Source organism: Danio aesculapii, chromosome 5, assembly GCF_903798145.1.
Source record: "Danio aesculapii chromosome 5, fDanAes4.1, whole genome shotgun sequence".
NCBI classification, from domain to species: domain Eukaryota; kingdom Metazoa; phylum Chordata; class Actinopteri; order Cypriniformes; family Danionidae; genus Danio; species Danio aesculapii.
In genome coordinates, this window is record NC_079439.1 from 18,716,867 (window position 1) to 18,730,674 (window position 13,808).

The following is a 13,808-nucleotide window of genomic DNA, read 5'->3' on the forward strand; positions in this document are numbered from 1 at the left end:
TATGGTTAAATGTGACCGAAAAAATCCATTCTTACCTGAAAATCGCACAGAGTACGCCAGCGAGAGCCACCGCGAATGCGACTGTTCCACTTACTGCACCGAGCAGTGCACTAGTTCTGCTATCCGAGGTCAACACCGATCTCTGCTGTTCAGTCATGGCTGCTTTTGTTTGATTCTGATAATGGAAGAGGAGAGCAAATCCACGGCCCCAGTGGGTAGTAGTGATCAGCTCCATGATAACCTCCACCATGTCATCTTCAGAGCCAAATACCAGTTGGCTGCTCAACGGACGCCTGGATCCACAGAATCGGGAGGAGAAGGTAATGAGATCAGATATGTAGAGGACATCGTGCGGACAGGCATCCACCAGAGGGGACTGGGTTTCAGGGCTTACAGCTTCATCCGTGTCTGTTTGTGGACTTGTGGAGATAAAGTCTCTGGCTGCTCTTGATGACTGAGATGAAACCGAATTTCGGTCTTTGACTGGCTGTCCTCGAGAAAGCGGAAGAGATGCTTGAGCAGCCGAGGGGGAATCAGAGAGTATTTTGGCAGAATTGGAAACTTTGGTCATTTCCATTTTGGTGGACTGCTCTTGGATCACCACTTGTTTGACCTCTTCTCTGTGTGTGGATTGGGGCTCCTTTGGACTCGCGAGGCTTTTTGATACCAGCGTGCCATCACCGTTTGGTAACTCTTCCAGAACTGAAGCAGTGGTGAATCTCGCAGGGCTACTGTGACTCTCGAAGACGTCAAAATCAAACATCTCCATGACTAGCTGGTGACCGACAGGCACAAAGAACTGCCATACGCAGTGAGTTCCAGATGAATAGTTGTATGGGAATCCAGGGGACAGAATGAGGCCCTGGACATCAACAACATCCACCTTGGCTCCACAATCAAAGTAAACCTAAAGAAACATTAGATGCATTTAAAGGTTGAAAGCAGTATTGATACAAGATCAATTATGATTACAAATACAACTACAGTGCGTTCATGTCAAAGATGATATTTATTTAATTTATTGTCAAATAAGTTTTATTTGGTTATTAAACAGACATACAATAATCACAAGTTTCAGGATTAATTTTTCAGATTTGCACAAAAACTTACAAAAACAAACTGTCAAAAGAAAAGAACATCTCAGCCCTAGCCTGTAAATATACAGTTGAAACCAGAAGTTTACATACACTCTAAAAAAAGGAACATAACCATTTTTATGTTAACAAGTCTGGTGTTAAATCACACTAAACGTTTACTATTTTAGGTCTGTTAAATCATTTACATTTGCTAAATGCCAGAATTTTTTAAATGCCAGAATTTTTCCATCAGACCACAAGACATGTCTCCAAAAATGTGTCTTTTTCCCTGTGTAAATTTGCAAATTGTAATCTGGCTTTTTTGTTGATTCCGACTTGTTGATTTTCCCATGTTGTCACAAACGGAAGCAGTGTGTTTGAGGTTTTCCTTAAAATGCCATTTTACAGTTGTGCCTTCAATTAACTCAAATGTTGTCAATTAGCCAAGCAGAAACTTCCAAAACCTTGACAACATCATTGAATTTTTTTCAGAGGCATAATAATCTTATTGTATGTAAACTTTTGACTTTCAAGAAAAGTTAACAATTTCTCAAAAATATCGCTCTCATTATTCTGCTATTAAGCATAACAGAAACAAATTTGATAATCCTAACTTACCTAAAAAAGAAAAAGTTTAGTCACATCAACATCTGACTTTTTTTTTTAATGGTTCTGCGCCTTTTTATACAGCGTATGTAAACTTCTGATTACAACTGTACATTCATTCATTTTCCTTCAGCTTAGTCCCTTTATTTATCAGGGGTCGCCAGAGCTGAATGAACCGCCAACTTTTCCAGCAAATGTTTTACACAGCAGATGCCCTTCCAGCTGCAACCCAGTACTGGGAAAAATCCATACACCATACACCACGGCCAATTTAGTTTATTCAATTCACCTATAGTGCATGTTTTTGGACTTGTGGGGGAAACCAGAGCACCCGGAGGAAACCCACATGAACACGGGGAGAACATGGAAACTCCACAAAGAAATGCCAACTGACCCAGCTGGGACTCGAACCAGCGACCTTCTTGCTGTGAGGTGACAGTGCTAATCACTGAGCCATCGTGTCGTCCTCTGCACGTATACAATACAGTAATAATCAAAACAACTTTTAAGTTCCAATGCCTTTCTTTAGAGAACAGAATTCTTCATGAAGTGACAGAAGGGCCCCAAATCTTGTGAAATAGTTTAATGTTGCCTTTTTAAAGATATCTGGTTCATTCCATGTGCAGAGTAGATATCAATTCTAAGATGTCAAACCAAAAATCATAAAATTATACTTGATATTTTAATCAAGTTCTTGTTTTTTTCCCCAAAATGGGACCTCAAAAGATCTCCGAGGTGACCTAAAGCTGGCTTAGATTTGCTTAAAATGAATATCTGCTGTTATTTTTTTTACTCTCAGGCCATCAGAGATGTAGGTGACTTTTTTTTTTTCTCTCCGACTGAACATAAAAAAAAAAAAAAGAAAAAAAAAAAATATTTTTAGCAGGAACAGCCTCCTTGGTTTCATAAAAGTCATTTAATTTTGTCATATCTACCAGGATTATGTTTGTATTATTATTATCATTATTATTATTTATTATTATTATTATTATTATCTGGTGGTGCGGTGGTGCAGTGGGTAGCGCTGTCGCCTCACAGCAAGAAGGTAACTGGTTCGAGCTTCGGCTGGGTCAGTTGGCATTTCTGTGTGGAGTTTGCATGTTCTCCCCGTATTCGCATGGGTTTTAACTGGGTGCTCCGGTTTCCCAGTCCAAAGACATGCGCTATAGGTGAATTGGGTGAGCTAAATTGTCCTTAGTGTATGTGTGTGAATGAGTGTATAGATGTTTCCCAGTGATGGGTTCAGGCTGAAAGGGCATCCGCTGCATAAAATATATGCTGGATAAGTTGGCGGTTCATTCAGCTGTAGCGACCCCTGAATATTGAAGGGACTAAGCCAAAAAGAAAATGAATGAATTATTATTATTATTTTTATTATATGCGACACGGTGGATCAATGACTAGCACGGTCACATCACAACAAGAATGTCACTGGTTCAATTCCTGGCTGGGCCAGTTGGCGTTTCTCTGTGGAGTTTGCATGTTCTCCACATGGTCATCTGGATTAACTCTGAGTTCTCCGGTTTCCCCCACAGTCCAAACACGTGCGCTATAGGTGAATTGAATAAACTGAATTGGCCATAGTGTACAAGTTTGTGTGTGAATGAGAGTGTATGGGTGTTTCCCAATACTGGGTTGCGGCTGGAAGTTGGCGGTTGGCGCAGGGGCCGAAGGAAAATAAATGAATGAATGAATTATTATTATTATTGTTGTTGTTCTCAATGCCCATAGCCAAGTGTTCAATCTGTATAAAGTTGTTGTAGTCCCTATGACACAGTAAGAATGACATTTGTGACCCTGGACATCAAAACCACTCATAAGTATGTATATATATATATATATATATATATATATATATATATATATATATATATATATATATATATATATATATATATATATATATATATATATATATATAGAAACTTTGTCTAAACAAAGTGCTTAGCAATGCATTTTAGTAATCAAACATTATGTTGTAATATATACGTGTGCAACTTAAGACATTTTTGTGGTCCAGGGTCACATTTAAAGAATAACCATCAAAACAAACAAAATATTCTACAGTCACTGGAAATAAAATTGCCCTTTCGTGACTTATTGCATGGTGCTTGTGTTGAGTGGTGCTTTGAAATCATGGCAGCTCATTTAAAGACAGCTTTGCGTGTTAGCAAAAGGAAAGATATAAAGATCATAAACAACTGGAAATTTCTGCACCACTTGAACTAGATTAAGATAAACATGCTTAACAATACAATACCAGTGGAATATCAGTAGACTGTTGAAGGTAATTCTTCCCAGAACCTGCACTCCAGGGGTTAGTGCTACAGTCCTAACAACACATCTTAATAGGCAGTGTTAGTTGTAGCCCTGAGAGTTCAATAGAATGGCACAAGTTCAGCAACCTAACGGGAAAGTCTTTGACGCTGCTCTGGTTCATTCAATGCAACATTAAACATCAGTAAACAATTTTGGCCGCCGTCGCTAGGTTATTAGATGCTAGAAAATAATTTAAAGCATTGCCCAGCTTTATCGCTTAAGCTCAATAACAACAGGCAGCTGTAAAAGAAACCCACGGCGCAACAAACTAATGTTCTGTTAAAAAAAATTTGCTTCGGTTTGCCTCCACCAAACCTGAACTATTCAACCCTTCCTCCATCATCGGGGTATCAAAGCTGGATATGCTGGCTACTTTGCCAACCCCAGGGAGGTATTCCTTCAGACATGCTGTTCCTAATACCTCACAGGTGTGGAGGATGAGGGGACCACGGTATAATTGAAGGCAGATGGGAATCAGGGCTAGACCACTCTGAACCAGACCTTGGCAGGGGCCTGTTTGTTTATTGAGCTTCCTGTTGGCACTGGTTCTGGACTGTGGGAGGGAATGGAAGAACTGCAAGAGCTCAGCAGCCCCAGACAGGTAACAAGCCTAGCCCCAAGTGACTGTATTATGAGAGACAAAAATTAAAATTGAAGTCTAGAAGAAATCAATATTGTGTCGGAGGACTTTCCAAAAGCATTTGCCTAAATGGACCCTTTTTACATTGCCGGGTTTCTCACAAGTGACAACTTCCGGCTCTCCCTCATAAAACTAATTTCATAAGTAACTGAAACTGCAATTCATCAAAATTCTGCAAAATAGAGCACATTTCTATTGACGCCAATGCTCAAATGGCGAACTTTACAGCAGAAAAAAGGTGATTTTGGTGTATATAGCTAATAATACTCTTCATGACAACCGTGAGGGGCTGAATTCTTTTATAACTCATCCGTTTTGTTTATATTAAGTTATATTAAGTCTGCATAATTAAGGGCATGTCCACTTGAGTGACTTTCCCAGAGATGGATTGCAGCTGGAAGGGCATCCACTGCGTTAAACATATGCTGGATAAGTTAGCAGTTCATTCCGCTGTGGTGACCCCAGATTAATAACAGATATGACAGCTAGGTCTCGCTGTTCGCGGTCACATCACCTAAGAGGATTCCGGCTGATTAGCCGCTGAACTCGACATATACAGTACATCGTATTTTTGTTTTCTTTTATGTGGTCAATTGCCTTTTGGAATTATTTCCTACAATTATCAGCTAATATGGCATGCTGTATCCTCTTAACTGTGCTTACACACCATTAACATGGCCTTCTTTTCCCAGGTGAGTGAAATTCTTATAAACTTATACACCATATCTATACATGTATTTGTTATATTCAAGATAATTTATCATTTATAATTTACTTTACAACTTGAATCAGACATCCCATGTCTCCCGGAAGTTCCGGAAGTCTCCCGCAACTGCATAGAGACTCCTGGATGGCCGCAAACGAAAGATAATCTCCCGGAAATCACACGTCTCCTGCCCAGTCCATCGTGCACCCCTCTCCACTGCATCTCTCCTCGCTCTTTAGATACGTCGCGCAACCCCCCTCCCCGCTATTCAGATACGTCGCGTCATCCCCCCTCCCCCCCTAGATACGTCACGCACATCCGTCCCCCAACCCGCTCATCATACAAGTCGCACACATCTCCCGCAACCTCCTGCAAATCTGTCTCCCCCATACATGACTTTTCCCAACTTTAGATGTCTGCTTGAATGCACTCCAGAATGTGAAAGATTGATTAGCTGTAAGCTCTAGAACAGTCATCTGAAATGTTGTCATACAGTGTTATGACTGGATTTCATCAATAGCCTTGCGTTTACCAACAAAGACTATATTTGAAGTATTTGGAAGTAATTCGCATTTTCCTCCTGTCAAAAAAACGTCATAAGAACAATGTTTAGTGGCTCAATGTATTACAGCAGTGTTTTTAAAAGCCTAAACACTTTATTGATAAAGTACACAACCAAGCACATGTGGTCAGAACACGAACGAGTTGCAGCTAATGAAGTATTAAGCGTTTCTCCCAAAGAAAATTTGTGACGGTAGCCAGAATCACGCTAAGCGGAAAACCGCCCAATATGGCAACACTGGACCCACCCACCCCCACCGTTCTTCACTTTGATAACCGGTCACTTTCGTTTTCACTTTTGGGTTGAGGGCGGCGTGATTGTCCTTTTCCTAGAGCGGCAGTTCTGCTTGCTTCGGCCCTGGAAACAATTCACACTAGCGCTAATTTGTTTTTTTTGTAATTTGATCCAAAGACGACATAATACATACATAAATACAGTGGTCCCTCGCTATAACGTGGTTCACCCTTCTGCGGCCTCGCAGTTTCATAGATTTTTTTTGTGCAATTTGACATACTTTTTTTTTTCTGTGTTCTGCATCCTGATTGGCTGTAGACCATTGTCAATCAGTCTCCTCCGTGTCTCCTGTACATTACAGTATGTGTTCAGCTTGCCAAATTATCATAAATCTCATAACATAAGTTTCAACAAGGATGCAAAAAGGGTTGTAACTGTCCGCAGCAAGACCATCGCACACCAGATGCAACCTAGGTTTATATCAGTGTACGCACACTGCTGTCTGCGGTGCCCAGCTGCGACTCAGAACGCTGTTCATATTTCTGCCGCACCACAGAGCGCCATCTTAATGGTTTAATTTTAAATAACATGTGAATGTGCACGTCTGGTGTGCGTTACCACTAACTGTCATGTGCGCGACGCATACGGTGTACGACCCCCTTAAGGATGGAGTCTGCTTTAGTTTTGTGGATCAGTGACTGCCGGAAAAAGAACATTACGCTGGATGCCAACATTACCCACACAAAAGCTAAAAAGCTTTATGAACCTTTTGCTGACAGCGATGAATGTTTGCGCCTGACAACAGGTTTTGATCTTTGGTTTCATTCTATAATACTGGACTTTTCTTTCTACGAAGGTTTGAACGTTGTGAGTGTTTAAACGAGAGAAAAGAGTGAAAATGTTAATGCCTGTCTGAGAAAGTCTTTCAGTCTCTACTAATGAGCTGATGATCCAATCAGGTGTGTTTGATTAAGGAGACATTGTAAATGTGCAGAGCTGGTGGTCCTTCGGGAAAGTGGTTGAGAAACACTGCATTAGGGTATGTTTAGATGGCATTGTTTTCAGATAAAAACGATTTCAACATGCATTTTAGTCAGGGGGAATTTCAAAAAGTATGCAAAAAAATACCCATTTTAGAGCTACTTTTGATAGCCTAGCTTGGGCAGGGTTTGAGAAGAACGATTTTGAAAATAATTGTGATAACAGTTAGTAATCAATTTGCAGAAAACTCATCAAGTCAAAGTCTAATCAAGTCCAAAACTTTAGCAATTTATCCTGATTCCACCCTAAATGGTGTGCTGTAATCTGGTTACTGTTGTTCTGTTGTTGTTTTGTTATTGTTGGCATCTGTTGGTGCTGTGCGAATTGGCTTTTTTGTTCATGATTTATTATTGAATCATAAAGGCTTGACTTTAATCTTCATCAACACTGCTAAAACAGTAACTGCCTCTGAAATGTCTTTCCTTTTCAGCTGGCATTACCAGAGAAGAAACATAAAGTCAACTAATAGCCAATGTTATCCATTTAGGCTTCTGCTGGTTTTTTTACGATTAACTAAAGGGTGAATTTGGCAGTCAGCATCCACTTTATGTTCCCAGAAGTTATGGGCTCAAATAACTTCAAAGTTACTTCAATAATGACTCAACTGCTTGCACACTCTCTTTTAGATTTGGCTTGATTTTAATATGTAACACCCTCTTTTCATAACCTATTCAATTCCTGATGGATAAGTCACCCTACATTTTTACACTGACTGTTCAGTTTCATGTAAATCTATTTGTGTATTGAATCACAAATCTCATGGTTTGGATCACATTATGGTTTTTTAGTGACGGATTGGACCAGGGGTGGGCAAACTCGGTCCTGGAGGGCCGATGTCCTGCACAGTTTAGCTCCAACTCTGATCAAACACACCTGCTTATAGATAATTAGTGATCTTGGAGACACTGATTAACATTTTCAGGTGTGTTTGATTTGATTAGAGTTGAAGCTAAACTATGCAGGACACCGGCCCTCCAGGACCGAGTTTGCCCACCCCTGGATTGGACCATTTTTCGGATCAGCCAAAAAGGGGAGGAGACAAATGTAATTTGCTTTCCATTTAGTACAAAAACAGTACTGCAAGTAGCTTTTGGCTTTAATGAACAGAACTTAAAACCTGTAATTTTATTAAAAATAAAATGAAGAAATAATCAGCTGAATAAAAATAAATAGGAAAATATTAAGTACTGTGCAAAATTCACTGTTACTACTACTGTTGTTTATGATGCTAAATGTAGAAATTTGTAATACCCATATTTATTTTTAAGTCTCATTTTCAATAAATGATTCAGCTATTCACTCATAAAACTTCACGTTTCATTGCTAGATGATCATTTTTGAAGAATTATTCAGTGGCATATTTTTGATGGCTGGTTGTCGCCTCCTATTGATTAAATAATGTAATTGTTGCCTACAACTTTCATTTTTTTGTTGTTAAATGCATATGACATTAATCTTTACCATAAACGTCAGTGGTTTTATTTAAAACTATAAAATGTTATCCCAGTACTTCTGTGTTATTTGACTGTTTGTGAACTAAAGACTTGATTTTTGTGTTTTTCAAACAAAGATTTGAATAAAGCGATTTGAAGGATTACCATCACCATCGTTTATAATTTGTTGCGTGGGTGTTGAGATCCTGATCTTTTAATGATTTTTCATGCAGGTTACACTGAATGCATTAATGCAGGCTAAACAAGTAGTGACAAAAAACACCTTTAATGATACCCACCACATTCCGAATAACCTACCGCAACATCTTTTGTCATCATTATATTTTACAGGAAATCCTAAATGCTTTCATACATGTGAATGATTTGAATGACGTGAGAGGCGATCTCTCTGTGATCATTACAAATTTAGGATTAATCTACAAGTTAAAAAAATTATTAATCTGCAGGCCACGTGTGTTCCAAACCATGGGTTGTGATCCATCCGAATTACGGATCAACCGTGATCGGTTACACCCCTACATAAAACCGTATCATATTGTGGAAGTAAAGTTGGGTAGGAAATTCGGAAGGAATAGTTCACCCAAAAAATGTAATTCTGTTAATAATTACTCAACCTTATGTCATTCCAATCCCCGGAGACCTTCGTTCATCTTGAAATGAAGATTTTTTTTTGATGGAATCAGAGAGCTCTCTTCAGAGCACTCCAGATGTTTAAAGTCCAGAAAAGGAAATATTGTCAAAACATTCCATGTGACTTCAGTGGTTCAACTGTAAACATACTGCTGTAAGAACACTACTGTACTGGAAAAAAAAAAAAGGTATAAACAACTTTGTTCGCCTATGTTTTCCACATCAGATGAGGTTCTATATTTAATACAGGCTCTTGTGCTGTGCTGCTTGCTTGCTTACTTAAATGACAAGTACATTGCACTGGTCAATGTAAATGCTAGTACAGGGGTTCCCAAACTTTTCAACCTGCGACCCCTTAAATAACCATGTCAGTGACTTGGACTCCCAAATTCCATTAAAAATATACAAATGTTGCGCACACAACAATAGGCCTACATAAACATGAGCATATTGACACAAAAAAAGTGCAACATTCTAACAAACATATCAGTTTTATAATCTTTTGTTAATTTGTTTAATTTAATATTAGCCTCAGCTAAAGAGACTGGTGGACACAATGTTTTCAGCACAAGTTTATTCTTGTTTTAATTTTGGAGGCCGCGACTTAGAGATCATTCTCAATGTTCAGTTGTGGCCTGTATTTATTTTTAATGTATTTGATTGCCATAAAGGTGTCAGAAAGTTTAAACTGCTGCTATAAAATCAATCTGCTATTGCCGTGTAGTTAATCTAACGTAAACACACTGTTGGTCTAGCGTAAACATAAAAAAAAATGAAACGGTGATGGTTTTTCATTTGCATGTTGTCGTTTTTTAATATTGAAAAACTACTATTTTATCTTCTGTGGGTTATGGTTAAAATATGGTAATTCTAATAGATTCAAAAAATTTATTTGACTTTTGAAAATCACCAAGCGACCTCCTGTCATTGTTTCGCGACCCCCCACTTTGGGAACCACTGTGCTGGTAGACACAAGAGATTAAATATAGATAGTGTAAGTCATATTTATATATATATTTTTTTTGCCACACAGAAGTCTTCTTGGGGCTTTGTGTGATTAAAGTTGAACCACTTTGGACACATGAATTTTTTTGACAATGTTTTTGGTTCCATTTCTGGACTTTGAACGACTTGAGATTGTTACTGTTTATAGAAGATGAGAGAGCTCTCGGATTTCATTTTAAATATCTTAACTTGTGTTTTGAATAAGAAAGTTTTCAGGGGAATGGACCAACATGATGGTGAGTCATTAATAACAGAATTTTCATTTTTGGGTGAACAATTCCTTTAAGATCAATAGGCCAAAAAATGACAGCTTCAGAAAATGCAAGTCAATGGATATCGGCACTTATAAATGATAAAAAAAATAAAATATATACACAGGCAAAACTAAATTAATATTGGTGACTTAATGCGATACTCTGAGATCTTGTGAAACATTTTTTACAACATTATTACCTACAAGCTACCTACCTGTACCTATATTTTGCATACAATTTAGTATTGATTTTCACCCCGGTGCTTTTCTCCATTGAGGCTTATCTAACAGAGATCAGTTGGTCAAAACCTCATGTTATCCAGAGTTTACCTCAGGTTCATGCGCTATTACGCTAATAATTGCATGCCTGACATTTGTAGTTCTCTTTTTGGGTAAAAAATTCCATTAAAATCCATAGGCCACAAAAGTACAGCTTCATAAAAGGCAAGTCAATGGCTATTGGCACATATAGAAAGTCAATAAAACATTCTTAGTCCCTTTATTAATCTGGGGTCACCACAGCAGAATAAACCGCCAATTTATCCAGCATATGTTTTAAGCAATGGATGCCCTTCCAGCTGCAACCCATCACTGGGGAACACCCATACACTCTCATTCTCACACACATACACTACGGCCAATTTAGCTTCCCCAATTCAACTTTACCGCATGTCTTTGGACTTGTGGGGGAAACCGGAGCAACCGGAGGAAACCCACTAGAATGCGGGGAGAACATGCAAACTCCACACAGAAATGCCAACTGACATTCCCGAGGTGACTCAAAATGATACTCTTGTGAAAATGAGGTCTTGTGAAACATTTTTTAAACCATTATTACCTACAAGCTACCTACCTAGTTGTACCTATATTTTGCATACAATTTAGTATTGATTTTCGCCCTGGTGCTTTTCTCCATTGAGGCTTATCTAACAAAGATCAGTTGGTCAAAACCTCACGTTGTCCAGAGTTTACCTCAGGTTCATGCGCTATTACGCTAATAATTGCATGCCTGACATTTGAGCCGGTCAAATGCCACTCACTGCTGGGATGTAAAGTAAGCCGATTTCAGGTTAGCACAACAGGAAGGTTGAGCAATGCACATGAATATGAGAGACAGAGAACAGACTAAACTGGAACAAGAGGTGAAAAAAGGTTCAAGACAAGTAGGGTAAATCCAAGCAGAAATAGGGGAAATGCAATCGGCTATGGTCCAAGTGTGCTGAAGAGGTTTCTGATTCAACCAAACCCGTAGAAAACCATTTGGTTCAATGAGTCCAAAATGATCACGTCTAATTCCATAAGACAACAAAAAAGGAAAGTTTGGCAGTGGTTTGCGAGATTTCTGCAAGCACCTCCCTTTTCTCTGTGAAACAAATGGAATTGGGTCATTACGGTGGCTCCACCATAATACTGGACTATCTGCTGGTTAGGGCAGTGTACCATGCATGGTACATTTCACATGAATGCTGCCCAAAGTGCCAAATAGGAAAGGGGACATTCTTATAATGCCAAACATCCCAGCTCTGTTACATCATCGTCCCGCACTGGTATGGCGTAATTAGTAAAGTTGTCTTTTCTCCCACAGGGGACATTGGAAGGCTGTGGTATTTGGTTAGATAGCATTTTAATGAAACGAGGGTAATAAGTATGAGGCATTTACATAATGTCCTGCTGGTTATCGCGCCCCAGTTGTGCTACATCAAACAAGAGTTGACGTCCTTCTTACTCCACTGCCAATCAGTCACACAATACACACTTGTATATGACAGATCATTAAAAGTCATTGTGAGTGAAAATTCAAGCCTAAATAAAAAACAATGTAAACTGACCTTTAGTACACCGGTTCCTTGTTCCTGTTCCTTGGTGAGGTAATTTATTTTATTCACTTATCGATTGTGCTTAATGCTCAATATACTCATGGCGATGTTTATTTTTGCTCTTTGCATAGTAATTAAAAGAAGACGGAAATATATTTGCAATGATAAACAATCAGACTATGCAGCTGAGAGCAATATTTGGATGAATAACAAAATAAAACAAAGACAAATTACAGAAAAAAGCTATTATGAAAGCATCTGATCATTGTGGATATGTTTGCTAAAATTCTGCAACTTACAGCATCATGTTGATGAAGTCCTTAAAATTACACTGTAATAATAGTTTGATAATAAAGTGTATTATAGACTAGATTATGAATTGAATCTTATTCTCCTAAATTCTTAAAAATTTAAAGGTCCGTACTGACCCAATACCCCCATAAGTGATCACATTCTCTCATCAGTTGGAATAGAATAACTTTTACATAGATTATGATAGACATTTTTCTTTTTATGATTACTGACATGTACAGGAACCACCCAAATTAATTACAGCAACCTAGACCACACAGAGCCTAAAAGGTACACTTTCAAATTAGAGTTTACCAAAAACTCTTTTTTAGAGGGGTTTATTATAACACAGACAATATATACAATTATTTGAAATCACTTTCAACAGTACTTTATGAAAATTCAAACGGTTTTCTTAAAAAGGATACAAAATGTTTGCATTTACACCTCTGCATGTGTATTTGGGAAGCTTTTTGGGTCGGCAAAATCCAGGCGGAAACACCAAAATAGCACTTGACTTTTGTTGCATGACATGTTGACATAACATTGAACTTGGGCAATATGGCCAAAAAACATATCTTTGTCATTTTTGACTGAATTGAGATATGCAGTATGCATCTTGGAAGTTTCAATATATTTTTTATATACTGATAACTGTTGAACATATTCATATTAAATGCCACACTGTAAAAAAATCCTGTGTTGTATTGAACCAACGTTGGGTCTAGGACTGCGCAATACATCCTTTCAGCAGCGATATCCAAATGTGAACCTTCGCAATAGTCACATTGCAGAATATGCAATGTTGAGTCTGGATTATAGTTTATCATTCACGTGTGTTTTTGAGGCCTGTGACTGTATGAGGATTTTAAAAGCATTCATGTATAAGAAATAGTATAATTTTGCAAATTTAATAACAATTAATTTGGCCACACTTTATTTTGATGGTTCGTTGAATGAATCATTTGTATGACTGGAGAGCGACGAGTCCTTTCGGAGTGATTTGTTCATTTGCGCACGCGTACAATTGTGCAGGGGGAGCAGACGATTAGTTTCTTTTTCAAGTCTTCTATTGGGTTTAAGTCGTTCGTTCATCGCGTGAAATACATTTGATTCGTTCATTTCTCGAGTCTTCGGATTTGATTCATCTCTCTTTACATGCTGCTACGTAATA

General features: G+C 38.4%; 1 protein-coding gene across 1 annotated transcript in view; it reads right to left on the bottom strand.

The window, feature by feature from the left end:
• Positions 1-13,808, bottom strand: part of LOC130228953 (uncharacterized) — a 55,485-nt gene that overhangs the window by 27,291 nt on the left and 14,386 nt on the right. Inside the window, exon 2 of the mRNA XM_056457472.1 lies at positions 36-907. Coding sequence (XP_056313447.1) covers positions 36-907 — 872 coding nt within the window. The remainder of the gene's footprint in view (positions 1-35; positions 908-13,808) is intronic.